This window comes from Scardinius erythrophthalmus (assembly GCF_964197995.2).
Source record: "Scardinius erythrophthalmus genome assembly, chromosome: 15".
NCBI lineage: Eukaryota > Metazoa > Chordata > Actinopteri > Cypriniformes > Leuciscidae > Scardinius > Scardinius erythrophthalmus.
This window is the reverse complement of record NC_138235.1, coordinates 1,668,701-1,686,959: the sequence shown is the minus strand read 5'-3', so window position 1 is coordinate 1,686,959 and position 18,259 is coordinate 1,668,701. Positions and strand designations below refer to the sequence as shown.

The 18,259-nt window shown below is 47.1% G+C and overlaps 1 protein-coding gene across 2 annotated transcripts in view; it reads right to left on the bottom strand.

Annotated features, from left to right (window-relative positions):
• Positions 1 to 5,639: 5,639 nt before the first annotated feature.
• Positions 5,640 to 18,259, bottom strand: part of l1camb (L1 cell adhesion molecule, paralog b) — a 91,725-nt gene continuing 79,105 nt past the window's right edge. For both annotated transcript variants that reach the window (XM_081387656.1, XM_081387655.1), the window contains exons 26-27: positions 8,648 to 8,717; positions 5,640 to 8,462 (exon numbers count right to left, since the gene is read on the bottom strand). In XM_081387656.1, the coding sequence (XP_081243782.1) occupies positions 8,198 to 8,462; positions 8,648 to 8,717 (335 nt within the window). In that variant the 3' untranslated portion in view covers positions 5,640 to 8,197. The remainder of the gene's footprint in view (positions 8,463 to 8,647; positions 8,718 to 18,259) is intronic.

The window sequence follows — 18,259 nt, the reverse complement described above, 5'->3', positions numbered from 1 at the left end:
ATTTACTGTTTCTGGATATCCACATTTATCGCAATTACCAGTTTCATGTTTATCTATTTTTTATCAATTTTGATTTAGTGTTGTATGCCCAATACGTAATCTAGTAATTATCACATCCTTTTTCCTGTTATTAAAGTCCCTGTAAAGGCAAAAGTTTGAAACACATTATAAATGTTAGAAATGTATTGCTAAATCATATTACAAAGACTGTGCACTGTGAAGTACTGAATTGTGGAGTTAGACCGTTAAACAGTTTTTCACCGTTGCTGTGTTCCGGATTTTTGGGCGGGGCTAAAACGGGGGCTCGATGACGCACTGAGGCCCCCTGAGCTATTGGACACGCCCCTACTTGATGACGCACTGGAGCCCATTCACATCAGTTTGCAACTCAATCGCGAGTTACTGTCAGTACTATTATTTACTACATCCTACAGTTTGCTAGCTAACTATGCCTTCGTCACGGAAATGTGTATTACCTGGATGCGATCACGTACAAAACAGATCGGTGTCCTTATTTAAATTTCCGAAAAACTATCATATCAACAAGAGGTGGATTCATTTTGTGAAGAGCCACCTTGATGGAGAGCTGAGGATCACCGCCAAAACCCGCCTCTGTAGTGATAATTTTACACAGGATAGTTTTATAAACTTTCGTCGGAGACAACTGGGATTCATTCACTGATAATCCGCTGTTACTGGTGAATGTGGCCGAACCGACTATCTCCCGCCTCGGCCTTCATCCTCCCGTCGCGCCGACAACTGGACTGGTGCCAACTGGTGCCATCTGGCGCCGACAACTGGTGCCATCGTCGGCAGTGCGTGCCCACCAATGAGTGTAAGTTGCCTTGTGTGCTTATGTTATAATTATAGTAGGTAGTCCAGGCTCGAACATGTATGGCTTTATAAAACAAATTAAGCTGCTAGGAGCATCCATTCCGGCTGTAGCGGTGACAGTTGAGTGTTGTTGTGAGTCGACGGCAGCGTGCTTTCCCGCGAGTGGGTGTGGTTTCAGCGCAGCCAGCGGACACGCCCCCAGCGTTTGAGAGCAGAGACTACTGCTCATTTTTTCAAGATTTTGATCGCTTATTTTATGTACTTGCCGGCTTTTTTTATCATTAAAATTTGTCTGGGTGGCTAATAACACATTTTTCTGTGGTGTGACAAACTCAGAACACATACTTAATTTTGACTTTACAGGGACTTTAACAATTGTTCTTTCCACCCCCACATTTCTTTGTATACAATACAGATGTCTTCCTCTTATTTCATTGTCCCGTCCCGTCGAGACCACCCTTTTAGAGCTTCTTCACGTCAAGCCTGAGCTTCTTCACGTCATGCCTGTCGAGCCCTCGGCAAAGATGGCCGCCGCCTCACCGCCTGAGCCCTCGGCAAAGATGGCCACCGTCTCACCTATTGAGCCCTTGACAAAGATGGCCGCCGTCTCACCGCCTGAGCCCTCGGCAAAGATGGCCGCCGTCTCACCTATTGAGCCCTTGACAAAGATGGACGCCGCCTCACCTACTGAGCCCTCGGCAAAGATGGCCACCGTCTCACCGCCTGAGCCCTCAACAAAGATGGCCACCGTCTCACCTATTGAGCCCTCGACAAAGATGGCTGCCGCCTCACCGCCTGAGCCCTCGACAAAGATGGCCGCCGTCTCACCTATTGAGCCCTCGACAAAGATGGCTGCCGCCTCACCGCCTGAGCCCTCGACAAAGATGGCCACCGTCTCACCTATTGAGCCCTCGACAAAGATGGCCGCCGCCCCACCGCCTGAGCCCTCGGCAAAGATGGCCGCCGTCTCACCTATTGAGCCCTCGACAAAGATGGCCGCGGCCTCACCGCCTGAGCCCTCAACAAAGATGGCCACCGTCTCACCTATTGAGCCCTCGACAAAGATGGCCGCCGCCCCACCGCCTGAGCCCTCGGCAAAGATGGCCGCCGTCTCACCTACTGAGCCCTCGGCAAAGATGGCCGCCGCCCCACCGCCTGAGCCCTCGGCAAAGATGGCCGCCGTCTCACCTATTGAGCCCTCGACAAAGATGGTTGCCGCCTCACCGCCTGAGCCCTCGACAAAGATGGCCACCGTCTCACCTATTGAGCCCTCGACAAAGATGGCCGCCGCCCCACCGCCTGAGCCCTCTGCAAAGATGGCTGCCGTCTCGCCTACTGAGCCCTCGACAAAGATGGCCGCCGCCTCACCGCCTGAGCCCTCTGCAAAGATGGCTGCCGTCTCGCCTACTGAGCCCTCGACAAAGATGGCCGCCGCCTCACCGCCTGAGCCCTCGGCAAAGATGGCCACCGCCTCGCCGCCTGAGTCCTCAGCCACAATGGCCGCCGACGCCACACCGCCTGAGCCCTCAGCCAGGATGGCCGCCGCCACGTCAGAGCCTGTTCCTGTCCCTAGACCTGTTCCTGCCCCAAGAACTGTTCATGTTCCTAGACCTGTTACTGTCCCAAGAGCTGTTCCCGTGCCTGTGTCTGTTCCCGAGCCTGTATCTGTTCCTGAGCCTGAGCCTCAAAGGAGCCCCTCAATGATAATAGAGGTAAGGAAGGTTGCTCCGACCCCACTGTTACTGCCTTAAGAAGACCCAGAAGGAGTGCAAGATTATTGTCACCACTGTTTGGAGTGTCAGCTCCACAGCCTCAAGGTAACGTATCAAAATCCCTTTCTCCCTCTGCCAATACTTGAAACCCCTTTCAGCAGGATTGCCCTGGACATTGTGGGGCCCCTGCCAAAGTCCAACTGGGAACACAGGTACATTCTTGTCCCCCCTTAAATATGTCACCCGATTCCCAGAAGCAAAACCTCTCTGATCAACCACCTCAAAAGCGCTGGCTAGAGACCTGGTCCAACTCTTCAGCTGGGTGGGGATAGCTGACGAAATCCTTACGAACCAAGGCTCGTGTTTCTTGTCTATGGTGATGAAAGAGACCTGCCGACAACTGAAGGTGAAGCAACTCATAACCTCCATATTCCACCCCTAGACTGATGGGCTTGTGGAGAGGTTTAACAAAACTCTTAAACATATGCTGAAGAAAGTTATTGACATTGATAAAAATGGGATTATCTGTTACCTTATGTCTTGTTCTCTGTTCGAAAAGTCCCATAGAGAGTTTATCGCGCTTAAAGCTCCTCTATGGGCAATGATCTCAAGGGATGCTGGACCTCGCCAAGGAAAGTTGGGAAGAGCAGCTGTCACAACCTCACACCATCATTGAATATGTAGAACAGATGCACGACCGAATGGCAAGGATCCGGCCCAACAACAGCAGGCCATGGTATAAAACAGAGGGGCAAAGATTTGAGAGTTTCACCCTGGTGAGAAGGTATTAGTCTTAATCCCATCCAATGAATGCAAATTTCTGGCTAGGTGGCTTGGATCCTATGAAATTGTAGAGTGGACAGGCCCAGTCAACTACAGAGCGTGCCAACCCAGCTGCAGGAAGGACCAGCAAATCTACCACATAAACCTCTTGAGACCGTGGCATTAACCTGTCACCCCTCCCACCTCTCCCCGTAACCCCCAAGGTGAAGATGGGTAATCAACTCTCCCCTATGCAGAGGTCTTCTCTGATCTCGAACATCTTCTCTGATCTCCCTGGACAGACCCATCTTATAACCTATAATATAATAGAAACTTGGAAGATTTTTAGACTTTAACCTTACAGGATTCCAGAAAATGCTGGATTTAGGAGTTATAGAGGAGTCCCCAAAGTGCGTGGTTAAGCCCCATTGTCCTAGTACCAAAACCAGATGGGAACACACGATTCTAATTTCCCAGTTTGACACTTACCCTATGCCAAGAATAGATAAGCTAATTGAGCAGTTGGGTCCTGCACGCTTCATCACGACCCTTGATCTGACCAAAGGATACTGGCAAGTGCCTCTAACCTCTCAAGCCAAACCGAAGACAGCCTCCACTCCTGAGGGGGCCTTGCAATGCCGGGTTCTTCCCTTTGGGGTCCACGGGGCTCCCGCAACATTTCAAAGACTCATGGATAGAGTTCTCTGCCCCCACCAACAATATGCTAGCGCATTGTTGACATTGTTGTCCACAGCAGGAGTTGGGAAGAACATCACCATCTAGAGGCTGTTTTACAGGCATTACGGGCAGCGAGTCTAACAGCAAACCCAAGTAAGTGTTCAGAGGCTCAAGAAGAGGCCAACTATCTGGGGTACACCTTTGGGAGAGGAAATGTGAAACCTTTGTCCATACTCACCTGGCCCCAGCCACAAACCAAGAAACAGGTGAGGACCTTCCTTGGGCTAGTTGGTTACTACCCGTACATTCATCCCTGGCTTTGTCACAAAAGCGCCCCCCCCCCCCCCCCCTAGACGAACTGGCCCACATGTATCTCCCAAACCAGGTGAAGTTGACCAAAGAAGGAGAGCAGAAGTAGGGACTGGAGCAATGCTGTCCCAGGTGCCTGATGGTATGGAGCACCCGGTCATGTATGTTAACAGTAAGTTGCTACTCCTTGAGAAGAATGTCTTGCTGTCAAATGGGACATTGAAAAATTGTGGGGATATTGTTGGGATATTCTTCATCTCTTTTGCCTCCGTTCCAGACGGAATTTGATGCAACAAGGGCCAACTCAAGAAGGAAGTAATACCTCATTTTACAGTTTTTCCCCTCTCCCCTCTCCCACACCTTATTAAGAATAAAGAAAATTAAGTTTTGCCTTCCCTGCACTCCTACTTGGTGAATCGTTTGTTCTGACACTCTGAATTGAATCTCCCAAAACCTGTGTAGAGATTACAAAACATACAACTCAAAATTGATCTAAATCAATCAATGCACCATTTTTCTGCCATATATTTATTGCCTCACCATAGCAAAACCAATATTTAAAAAAAAAATGTTTGAAATATATCACATCTAAACGTCTTGGCAAAAACGTTGACTAATTTAATGGCAATTACATGAATCCCCAAATAGGTGTATTTAAAAGTTCACTGCATGCACTTTTCACAAAATCAAAAATGTCAGACTTCCTGGAGCATATAAATGTCAGGATGTAACAGCCTTCACAGGTCAGTGGGCCGGTGGCCGGCAGACTCTGCTCAACCCATACTCAAATGCACCATACATTTTCTGCAGTGCCGAGGGCCCTTTAACAGCCCTCCCCAGTTTTGGCACCAATATAATGATGTTCCCTATTCAAGCAAACGATGAACGTAACTTTAATGACAAAATAAACAAACAACAAAACAAAAGTAAGTGGCAGCCCCTCAAGGACGACTGCCGCACATAAACTTAAAAGTCCCAGGCCTGGTCCTCTCTCGTCTTCCACTGTTGTAAATCCTCCTTTTATCCTTCCGGAGCTCCTCTGTGAGACTCGAGACTGGTGTGGTCATAGGTGTCGTTCATTAAGCTCGCTCCCATCCCACTGCTCTTGGCCTCGCCCTGCTCATTACACAGCTCTTATTGTATTTCATGCTCTTGAGGTTGCACAATTATTTTTGAACTGAAATTAATTAATGACAAATGAAAAAGTGCAGTAAATTTTAGGCTTGTGACTAATATTTAGCTGCAATTAATAATGTGGAATGTATGTGCAAGAAATATGAAGCCATATCCAGTCAATTAAATTAAATGAATATTGTACAAGTAAAACGTGTTACACATTATTTTCTGCATAATCATCATGTAATTTTATTTTATTGTATTTTTAGATACAGCACAGGGGCTAAAGAAGCATCGCTGACAAGCTCCATACTTGACTTGTATTCCCGCAACAATACAGATATAGTCCATCATGACTTATCTCTCAACAGAGTTTAGTTATTTCTCACAGAGGCAGTTATTGTTTGAAATACCACACTGACTACCTTTTTATTGTCATTTTAGCGCTTAGATTTAAAAATAGAAGGCAGAGGTAAGAGAAGGTTACATACATTATCAAGATATCCCATAAAGCTGGGAAGGATGGTGACGTGCTCACTGTGTGGGTTCACTTGAGCTCTTTTCTAATAAAGCCATGCACTGCACTTCCACCCGTTTTACTCAAGTTCTTTTCGTAGGAAAATAGATTTTAATGCGTACACAGGCTACATACATTTGTTGTAAATATTCCTAATATTCTGATTTTAACCAGGCGGTCGCAGCATGACTTTGATCAGTACAATTCAGAATGGTTTATGAGTGGCATATGTTATATAAAACAAATAATGTTATTAAGTAGTGAACTCAAAGCCATAATCACTGTCTGAAGGTGTTTTTGCTCTGTGGATAGAGCCAGCAAACGCTCCAGAATGATATCAATAAAACACTATGAAATCAGTGCTCTAAACGCTAAATCTATAATTGAGCATGAGACCATGGATATGGTATAAATATGACAATAATAAAGATAGTAAAGGTGAAAACATACCAAATAATAATTGTAAAAGATTACTTACATTCAGAATAAGAACCATCAATATGTTCTTTTCGACATCAGTTTGTGTCTATTTATCATAAGCTGAAGTCACTGCCCTCAGGCCATTTCCTTTAATACACTAGATACAGACAGGAACAGCCTGACTACATTTATTTCAAAGAATGCCCACACTAGAAAGAACAACTGATGACAAATGTGTGATAGATTATATTGTATGACTGTTATTGTTAGTAATAATTTACTGTACATCATTTGCACTGCTTGAGTGTTATTATTTGCAAGCTGATGGACTGATGACAGACACTCAAGAACGGGAGTCATCAAACTCTGTAAGGCAACACGACGGGGTTTAGCCTCAGCGTTACAGGAGAACAGCAGGCACAGCCTCACACTACATCAACTAGCCTAGCACTACATCTCATGCTGTTATATGCTGCAGGATATCAATTCTAGTTGAAAAAAAGAAAGTTAAAAAATATATGTTAGTGTCAAAATCACAAAATTTGGCTTTAGTGCAGCGGCTGTATGTACTCAAAGGGATTTAACGTAATAAATTGCATCAAAAACACCATTATTTAAAAAGCTTACTTGGGTAACACACTTGGGCAACAATACAAATAATACACGTTAAAAGCCCTGAAATTTGATTATTAAGACACAGAGAGACACACATGGTAGGATAATAATTGTTCATACATATTGTATTATAAAACATGAATAAAAAAATTAAAGATACAAACATTACACGTAATGTGTAAAGAAAAAAAATCATAAATAAATAAATAATATCATGATATGTATAAATCAAAATATATTAGCCTCTATGAAATCAAATATGTGATGTATATACATGTATTTCATATAAAAAAAATAAGAACGTGCATATGAATACAACCAAAAAATACTAAAACCAATTTTAAATTTTTTTAAACACAAATGGGGAAAGTATGCCTTCAAATGATAATGAAATGTGAAAGGATTTTCTCTTTTCAAACTGTTACCTGTGATTGCACAGGAACATCGCAGTGATTCTAGCTGATGTTTTCTACATAAGGCATTGTTCAGAGACGCAGCAAAAATCTGCTCGGCTCAAGTCTTTAGCTCGAACAGTGAGAAATTGAACAGTCGTTTTTACAAAGCCAATTCAAATTTTAGCCCGAACTGTCAATTCAATTTCATTGCATTTGTTTGTTGTGTTACTCACTAAAAAGTGAGCTGTGTCTCATGTATCAGAGTGTCCTGTCAACATTATCTTTTTTGTTGTACAGTAGAAGCCATAGTGCTGACATCTACTATGTTATTACGTTATTTCCTACAGCAACCATTGCACTGTAGATACAGCAAATATTGACTATGCTTTATAAACAATCAGATTCAGAAAAAGACAGTGCTGGCAGTCACTCCTACAGATATCATTTTCAAAACGAGTTGCATTTGTGCGCCATGTGAACAAGGCCAAAATCTGTCCTGAACTCTCGAATGGCCGTATTCCCCTGGCTGCGTCTGTAGTCTATCACACCTTATTCTACCGGAGTTCAGCAAGAGAACTTAGTGGAACACCTTCCAGTTCAAACATCACTTGCTGTAAACTGGGAAGAAGCAAGGTGAACGTTGTAAACAGTTTTCAGTGCTTGGATGGAATGTTATAAGCAATTGTCCTGCACTTTATTGGCGTCTGTCGGATGCATGTGTGTCGTTATGTGAGTGTGAAGCCGGTGGTGTTTATGGATGATGTTTCTGGCGTCATATAGTAATATCCTGTCTAATACCATCAGTGCCTCTCATTCAAATGGTCAGGGACATGCATGTGTTAATTTGGCCCCAGAATTCCTGTCACAGAAGTAGGGAAGCTGATGCTGGGTGGAGGCATGTTGGGATTGACGGGAGACGTGGCGCCCGAGCTGTCGTGCCCGGCGTGGGTGTGTGGATCCCTGCGTCCGCTGTACTGGCCAATGAAGGAGCCGTCCTCGTTGAACTGGATGTCAACACTGTCTCCGTAGTCGGCTAGACTGTCGTTGCTGCTGCGTTTGCTCTCGCAGACAGACGGCTGACTGATGGAGCACTTCTCATTATCACTGATGGAGAGACAGAGGTTTCGGTTACAGTCCAGCAGGAAACAATCGGTGTACATGGATGACGGAGTCAGTGAATGTTCTTACCTCTCCAGAGATCTATGTGCGCAAGCATGAAAGCAGAGAGACTTGTGAACAGAGAGAATTGTTGACACTATAATGTGACATAATTGGCTAAATGCGCTTACCTGTACTCTCCAAACGCGTCATCTTTTGTTCGGGGCCCAGCATCCACCTGACCCTCCTCTTTATCTTTCACTGAAACCCAAAAAATAGAACACACCATAAATTCAGAATGTCTCTTTCGTTGACAACCCTATAAACATAGCAGCACTATTGCATACATTCACCGCTATATAGACCTAGAGTTTCGGTCATATAAATGCTGTTTTCACTGTGTATAAAACATACAATTGTTACTGGATGTCCACCAGAGGGCACTGCCCTCTTGTTCATTGCCATTCTATTATGGACTTCATTTCCCAGATATCGCTGCCCAGACTCATCAGCCCTGATTGCTGTCAGCTGTGTATCATTTACCTTGTCAACTCTACCTATACAAGTCTGGTTAATTCAGTCATTTGATGCAAAGTCTTGTATGTGTCTGTATTGCATTGCCTTTGTATCCTGGTTTCCTGTGTCTTGGTTTTGATCTTCTGCCCGTTGTCCTGGATTTCTCCGTTTTACTGTGCCTTGGACTCTGTAATTGTTTGGACTGTTTTGATTACCCTTTAATAAACGTCTGTGTTTGGATCCTCAACTCTGTGTTTCGTTCATGACAGAGACTAAAAGACTTCGCCACACATGGATCCAGGAGAGAACATTTTGTTCCTTCGAAAAGGTATTTGTTCCATTGAGGAATACACAGCTCAATTCTGTGCTCTAGCCAACTGTTTAAACTGGAAGAATGCCGTTTTGAAAGACTTCTATAGTCATGGATTAAACAAACCTGTAAAATCAGCAGTATGCATCAACAACAGAGCTTGGACCACCACAGTTTCCAGCATGTCCAGTTCTGATGGTCATTAGTACTGTGCTTTCAGCACCTTCCAGACCGGTGGTCCCAACAGCAGAGCCACTTCATAACATGAGCCGCTTTCCGACCGGAGGAACCTTTTCACAGTTCTCCAGTTCCTAGAACTATTGGCTAAAGTACCCGGATGTCGGCGTGTTCGCACCGCAGGAACTAGGAACGATTTTAGGTCTAGGAACTCCATTTGGAGGAACTAATTTAGGTCCTACTTCAGAGTAGGGTCTAAACCAGCACTATAGGAACTACCCTAGTGTTAGTGTACGCTGATTGGCCGAACGCACGCGGAACACCAGCACCCGCCATTTTTAAAACAGCTATAATGTAAACACACAGAATATAGCCTATATATTTACTCCATAAACTAACTATACAAACATGGAAAACAGTGATAGATGGGTCTCTAAACCTTTATGCTGAAGAGAAAATCCAACGCAACTTTGAGGGGACCAAGCCAAACATGATTATGTTTATCTGCCCAGCTAGCAACACTGGACATCAACCACACGGCATAACCTTTTTTTCATATACTGTCTACTTTCTATAACAGTTCTATCTAATAACATGTTAAACAGTACTGTTAGACAGATCGCTAACTAATAAACACAGAGAATGCGAGCATTGTTTGCTCTGGCGTTCTCAGCACCGCCAAAATAAAGGTCCGTCGCGCCGTCAAAATAAAAGTCACCGTGCTTGCGTCACTCCCTTACCCCTCCCTACCAGTTCCTATGGCCACTTGGCCAGTGCGAACGCAAACAGCAAAAACGAGTTTGGGGGAGAGTAGTTCTTAGAACTGTTTAGAAGTGGACAGTTCCTAGAACTAAGTTCCTGTAACTACTTGGTCGGAAAGCGGCTATGGTCACCACACCAGAGTCTCCAGCCGTCATGGTCACCCGCCACACCAGAGTCTCCAGCCGTCATGGTCACCACACCAGAGTCTCCAGCCGTCATGGTCACCCGCCACACCAGAGTCTCCAGCCGTCATGGTCACCGCACCAGAGTCTCCAGCCGTCATGGTCACCGCACCAGAGTCTCCAGCCGTCATGGTCACCGCACCAGAGTCTCCAGCCGTCATGGTCACCCGCCACACCAGAGTCTCCAGCCGTCATGGTCACCGCACCAGAGTCTCCAGCCGTCATGGTCACCCGCCACACCAGAGTCTCCAGCCGTCATGGTCGCCGCACCAGAGTCTCCAGCCGTCATGGTCACCGCACCAGAGTCTCCAGCCGTCATGGTCACCGCACCAGAGTCTCCAGCCGTCATGGTCCCCCAGAGTCTCCAGCCGTCATGGTCACCGCACCAGAGTCTCCAGCCGTCATGGTCCCCCAGAGTCTCCAGCCGTCATGGTCACCGCACCAGAGTCTCCAGCCGTCATGGTCCCCCAGAGTCTCCAGCCGTCATGGTCGCCGCACCAGAGTCTCCAGCCGTCATGGTCACCGCACCAGAGTCTCCAGCCGTCATGGTCACCGCACCAGAGTCTCCAGCAGTCATGGTCCCCCAGAGTCTCCAGCCGTCATGGTCACCGCACCAGAGTCTCCAGCCGTCATGGTCCCCCAGAGTCTCCAGCCGTCATGGTCCCCGCACCAGAGTCTCCAGCCGTCATGGTCACCGCACCAGAGTCTCCAGCCGTCATGGTCACCGCACCAGAGTCTCCAGCCGTCATGGTCACCGCACCAGAGTCTCCAGCCGTCATGGTCCCCCAGAGTCTCCAGCCGTCATGGTCCCCCAGAGTCTCCAGCCATCATGGTCACCACACCAGAGTCTCCAGTCGTCATGGTCCCCCAGAGTCTCCAGCCGTCATGGTCACCGCACCAGAGTCTCCAGCCGTCATGGTCCCCCAGAGTCTCCAGCCGTCATGGTCGCCGCACCAGAGTCTCCAGCCGTCATGGTCACCACACCAGAGTCTCCAGCCGTCATGGTCCCCCAGAGTCTCCAGCCGTCATGGTCCCCCAGAGTCTCCAGCCGTCATGGTCACCGCACCAGAGTCTCCAACCGTCATGGTCCCCTAGAGTCTCCAGCCGTCATGGTCCCCCAGAGTCTCCAGCCGTCATGGTCCCCGCACCAGAGTCTCCAGCCGTCATGGTCCCCCAGAGTCTCCAGCCGTCATGGTCACCGCACCAGAGTCTCCAGCCATCATGGTCACCACACCAGAGTCTCCAGCCGTCATGGTCACCGCACCAGAGTCTCCAGCCGTCATGGTCCCCCAGAGTCTCCAGCCGTCATGGTCCCCCAGAGTCTCCAGCCGTCATGGTCACCGCACCAGAGTCTCCAGCCATCATGGCAGCCACACCAGAGTCTCCAGCCGTCATGGTCACCGCACCAGAGTCTCCAGCCGTCATGGTCACCGCACCAGAGTCTCCAGCCGTCATGGTCACCGCACCAGAGTCTCCAGCCATCATGGCAGCCACACCAGAGTCTCCAGCACCAGAGCATGACCATGCTCCAGACCATGGTCACCGCACCAGAGTCTCCAGCCGTCATGGTCACCGCACCAGAGTCTCCAGCCATCATGGTCACCGCACCAGAGTCTCCAGCCGTCATGGTCAACGCACCAGAGTCTTCAGCCGTCATGGTCACCGCACCAGAGTCTCCAGCCATCATGGTCCCCGCACCAGAGTCTCCAGCCGTCATGGTCACCGCACCAGAGTCTCCAGCCGTCATGGTCACCGCACCAGAGTCTCCAGCCGTCATGGTCACCGCACCAGAGTCTCCAGCCGTCATGGTCACCGCACCAGAGTCTCCAGCCGTCATGGTCCCCGCACCAGAGTCTCCAGCCGTCATGGTCCCCGCACCAGAGTCTCCAGCCGTCATGGTCACCGCACCAGAGTCTCCAGCCGTCATGGTCCCCCAGAGTCTCCAGCCGTCATGGTCCCCGCACCAGAGTCTCCAGCCGTCATGGTCCCCGCACCAGAGTCTCCAGCCGTCATGGTCACCGCACCAGAGTCTCCAGCCGTCATGGTCACCTCACCAGAGTCTCCAGCCGTCATGGTCACCACACCAGAGTCTCCAGCCGTCATGGTCACCGCACCAGAGTCTCCAGCCGTCATGGTCACCGCACCAGAGTCTCCAGCCGTCATGGTCACCTCACCAGAGTCTCCAGCCATCATGGTCACCGCACCAGAGTCTCCAGCCGTCATGGTCACCGCACCAGATTCTCCAGCCGTCATGGTCACCGCACCAGAGTCTCCAGCCGTCATGGTCACCGCACCAGAGTCTCCAGCCGTCATGGTCACCGCACCAGAGTCTCCAGCAGTCATGGTCACCCGCCACACCAGAGTCTCCAGCCGTCATGGTCGCCGCACCAGAGTCTCCAGCCGTCATGTTCGCCGCACCAGAGTCTCCAGCCGTCATGTTCGCCGCACCAGAGTCTCCAGCCGTCATGGTCCCCCAGAGTCTCCAGCCGTCATGGTCGCCGCACCAGAGTCTCCAGCCGTCATGGTGGCTGCACCAGAGTCTCCAGCCTTCATGGTCCCCCAGAGTCTCCAGCCGTCATGGTGGCTGCACCAGAGTCTCCAGCCTTCATGGTCCCCCAGAGTCTCCAGCCGTCATGGTCGCCGCACCAGAGTCTCCAGCCGTCATGATCCCCCAGAGTCTCCAGCCGTCATGATCCCCCAGAGTCTCCAGCCGTCATGGTCACCGCACCAGAGTGCCTTAGTTTAAATAACTATAAATGGAGCTTACAATGCCTAATTTTAATATGCATATCCTCATCTGCATACTTTTGCATATGCATATTCATCCACATGTTTAATGGTACAAGACACTAGGAAAATATGAGATATGGATGTGGCATCACATTACATTACTAAAAATCATTTAGTAGCCTATGTGACTGACTCGGCCTTGTTTTTGAATAAATAAGTCAAACAGTATAAAATACTGTTTTTAAAAAGAAAGCTTTCCCAATCTTTTTCACTGGCCAAAGAGTATTTTTAATTGCTTTATAGATTTAATGGAAATCGATAGGCCTTATTGCATTATTGATCATTATTTGCGTGACTATTTTCTCAGACCATGATTTCTGCTATTATCATGCGCTAAGCGATCCTCACTGTAGTTAAAACATTAAAACACATCATGCCATAGGAAAAGTGTTCAAAAGCATTGCATCCACAACAAATATTTATATTTATTAAAATATAAAAAATAATAACTTCTCGGTAATGATTTCATGTAATTTAAGTGCTTCATTAATAAGAATGGCATATTTCATCTAAATGTGTATATCAGATGTAAAATATACACTGTTAGACATTACCAGGCTTTTTTACAGTAAACACTGTAACACTGTTGCCAGTAATTTGCTGTTAATTGTACAGTTATTTAATGTAATCTACAGTGTTACTGTAAAATACTAAAACTTGAGTTAACTAATATCACTTGAAGAAACCGACTGCCTTAAATTGACCAACTGTCGTTTAAATGTATTAACTAAAATGTATAATGCATTAATATTATGAGCAAAGTTCTATAATTACTGTGAACTTATTTAATTTGAGACCACTAAAAAATATTTTAAATAAAGAGATTTCCACTGGACCAGCAACTACACAGTCACGCCTGTTAAATAAAGTAACATGCAGCGTATGTTTGCAGATCTTCAACGTTGTTGAAAATGTTTCTAGATCTTCTCCTGGACTGAAGCACAGGCTCTACTCTTCAGCACAACGGTGACCCAAAAAACTAAAGTTTACGGTAAACTCCTGGCAACAGTGTTACAGTATATACCCGTTTTATAACTTACAGTTTATTACTGTTAAAATACATTCAGTGGGAGTGTCTTTTTTATCTTACACTGTTAACCCTTTCAACCCCACAGGGAAATCCACACTACAAAGAGTAAAAAGTAACATTGAGACAGTGTTGCAGTAAGATAATTAAGGGAATATGTAAGTGATTGTTGAGCATTAGTGATGAACACCTGCTGTTAGAACAGAAAATAGAGAAACACAAGACCTACAACTGGCTTCCAGCCAGTACACATTATTACACTTATTATTAACCAGTATGACTGTCATACATCTACAGAAGTTGTTATTGAGATGTTTAATTGAAAATGTTTGGTTTGAATTTACCATGATGGAGATCAGGGTTTGCTTTAGGTGGGATGCTGACCCTTGACTTTTTAACATTAGTTTTTGTCTTGTTGCTTGAACTGTGTTTTTGCAAACAACACTTGTGCACACACATGGTTTGTGAATGCAGTTTGTTATATTGATTATGATGACAAAATCATAATTTGTTCATTTACTAATCTCATTCAGAGTTTAACCCTGTATCAAAATTCTGATTTAATGTATTTAATCCTGAGATTCATGTGCTGATTGTCTAACTGGTTGCAGAAATGTTGCTGTATTTCCTACTGTAGATTCACAGATGTATGATAAATATGAAATACCCATAAATATAAAAGCTTGTACACAGAATGAGATCAGAGAATCAGACATGTCCAGGGTGATTATGGCATCATCACAACAACCAAAAACACCTAATCATCTTCTTCTTGGCTTTTTATTCCATAACAAATGTGTTTTATAAACACACAGTTACAGCAGTCAGAGAGAAACTAATGCTATAAAGTCAAGGGTCAAGAGACCAACTAAAGCAAACACTAATCTCCATCATGGTGACTACAAACCTTATTATGGCGGCGCGCACGGACGCAGCGGCTCGAGGCTCCCAGCTACTTTGCACCTTTTTGTGTTTTTTATGTATGTTTTGTCTTTTTCTGACACACTCATGCATAAGCAAGTCAATATACAACCGTCAAAAACTGATAGGCATCGGTTTTCGAGTGAAAATGGAAATTACAAGTGCTTTTTCACGGACTCACAACATCCCGCCAGAGATAGCAAGATCGCCGGGCGCCCTGTGGACTGTTATCGGGCCTGGCAGGCGTCGGAAGCGGCGCAAGGAGAGAAAGCAGAAACGCGGATGTCGGGCAGGCCTACTAGCCCGGCTTAGGAAACAGCCGTACCGACCACCGCTACCATCTATCCTCCTTATGAACGCCAGATCTCTGGCGAACAAGATGGATGAGCTGCAGTCACGAATCGCCTACAATCACCTAATCCGTGAGTGTTGTCTGCTTATTATCAGCGAAACCTGGTTACATCCGCAAATCCCCGATGTTTCAGTGGAGTTAGCAGGCCGCACTATCCACCGCCATGATCGGACCGAAGCCTCCGGTAAGATTAGAGGTGGTGGACTATGTGTTTATGTACTTGAGGAATGGTGCTTAGACAGTAGAGTTATTGACACTTACTGTTCACCAGATTTAGAGGCCATGTCTGTTCAGTGCCGACCCTTTTACTTGCCGCGGGAGCTAACGGTTGTCATTGTGACTGTTGTTTACATCCACCCCAATGCTAACATTAATACGGCACTCGGCCAGCTTCAGCTCATGGTAACTAAACAACAGAGGGCTCATCCGGATGGCGTTCACATCATCGCAGGGGACTTTAATAAAGCACGCCTTAAGACTGTTCTCCCCAAATTCCATCAGCACGTCAAGTGTGCTACTAGGGGAGAAAACACATTAGATCATGTTTATTCCAATATTAATCAAGCCTATAGAGCTTCCCCCCTCCCCCACCTCGGACAATCAGACCACCTCTCCTTGTTCCTCTTTCCGGCCTACACCCCCCTAAGGAGGCAAACTAAACCAGCCACACAGACCATCAAAGCCTGGCCTGAAAATACTCTTATCCAGCTGCAAGACTGCTTTGCCTGTACAGAGTGGAGTATTTTTGAAGATCAGGACCTGGACACACACACCGAGTCTGTCCTCTTTTACATCAAGTGCTGTATCGAAAACGTCACAGAGGAGAGACGCATCCGGATCTTCCCAAACAGGAAGCCCTGGATGACAAGCGAAGTCCAGACCCTGATTAGAGCTCGCAACTCGGCCTTCAGGACGGGAGATAGAGTTCTCTACAGCACCGCCAGAGCTGACCTGAGGAGGGGCATTAAACAGGCCAAGGACTCCTACAAGAGGAAAGTAGAGGGACATCTGACTGACAACAACCCACGACAGATGTGGAGGGGCATCCAGGCTCTAACCAACTACAAAGGCCGCGCCCCTACCATATCGTCCAGCAGCAGCACTATGGCGGAGGAGCTAAACGGCTTCTTTGCCCGGTTTGAGACTTCCACTACACACCTGCAGTCACTGCCCCCCCCTGGGTCCAGTACTCCACCTCTCTTTCTTCAGGAGCATGAGGTGAGGAAGAACCTGAGAGCAGTGAACCCAAGGAAAGCTGCTGGTCCCGACGGCATCCCGGGAGCGGTGGTAAAAGCATGTGCAGACCAGCTGACAGGGATCCTCACCAAACTCTTCAACCTCTCCCTGACACATGCCACCGTCCCCACATGTCTAAAGGCCTCTACCATCATCCCTATTCCCAAAAAAACTACCATAGACAGCTTGAACGATTACAGACCCATCGCTCTGACGTCTATAATCATGAAGTGCCTGGAGCGATCAGTCTCTCAGCACATCAGGGACTGCCTCCCACCCTCTTTCGACCCCTACCAGTTTGCCTACAGGGCAAACCGGTCCACGGAGGATGCCATCGCCCTCACACTTCACACTGCGCTGAGCCACCTGGAAAACAAGAAGAGCTATGTGAGGATACTCTTTGTCGACTATAGCTCGGCGTTTAACACAATCATTCCGGACATTCTTTACAGTAAACTGATACAGCTACAGATCCCCCTCCCCACCTGCATCTGGATTAAAAACTTCCTGTCGAGCCGCCCACAATCTGTGAGACTCGGCTCCCACCACTCTTCTACACTCACACTCAGCACTGGTTCCCCTCAAGGCTGTGTTCTGAGCCCCCTGCTGTATGCCCTTTACACTTACGACTGTTCTGCAAATCATCCAAACAACCACATTATAAAATATGCGGACGACACCACAGTGGTTGGATGTATCTTCAACGGAGACGAGACAGCATACAGGGCTGAGGTGAAGGATCTGTCGCGCTGGTGCTCAGATAACAACCTGACCCTAAATATCCTTAAAACAAAAGAACTAATTATGGATTTTAGGAAGCACAGACATGACCACACCCCCCTCCTCATAAACGGAGATCGAGTGGAAATCGTCACCACCTTCAGGTTCCTGGGTACACACATCTCTGCTGACCACTCCTGGACCTACAACATCAGGGCCCTGGTCAAGAAGGCTCAGCAGCGGCTACATTTTCTGCGTGTCCTCAGGAAGAATAATCTGGACACAAAGCTGCTGCTGGCTTTCTATCACTCGTCGGTGGTGAGTGTACTAACACACTGTTTAAGTGTGTGGTATGCAGGCTCCACAGCTGAGGACATGAAGGCTGTCCAAAGGGTCATTAACACCGCCCAAAAGATCATCGGCTGCCCGCTACCCAGTCTGGAAAACATCTCCACAGCCTGCTGCCTCACGAGAACCAAGGCCATCACAACAGATTCCTCACACCCTGCTTACCCCCTGTTTGATCTGTTGCCCTCGGGGAGACGCTACAGGTCAACCAAATCCCACACCAGCAGGCTGACGAACAGCTTTTTCCCCTGGGCCATACGAACTGCAAATACCTATGGACAGTTACACACATAAGCCCGTCCCCCCCCCCTAATCACCCCATACCCCATGAAGAGCAGACAATTAGCCCACCTCCTCCGACTGCACTCTGTAATAACTACAGACACTTTAAGATTTTTAACGTTTTAAATAGATTTTATGTATATATATATATATATATATATATATATATATATATATATT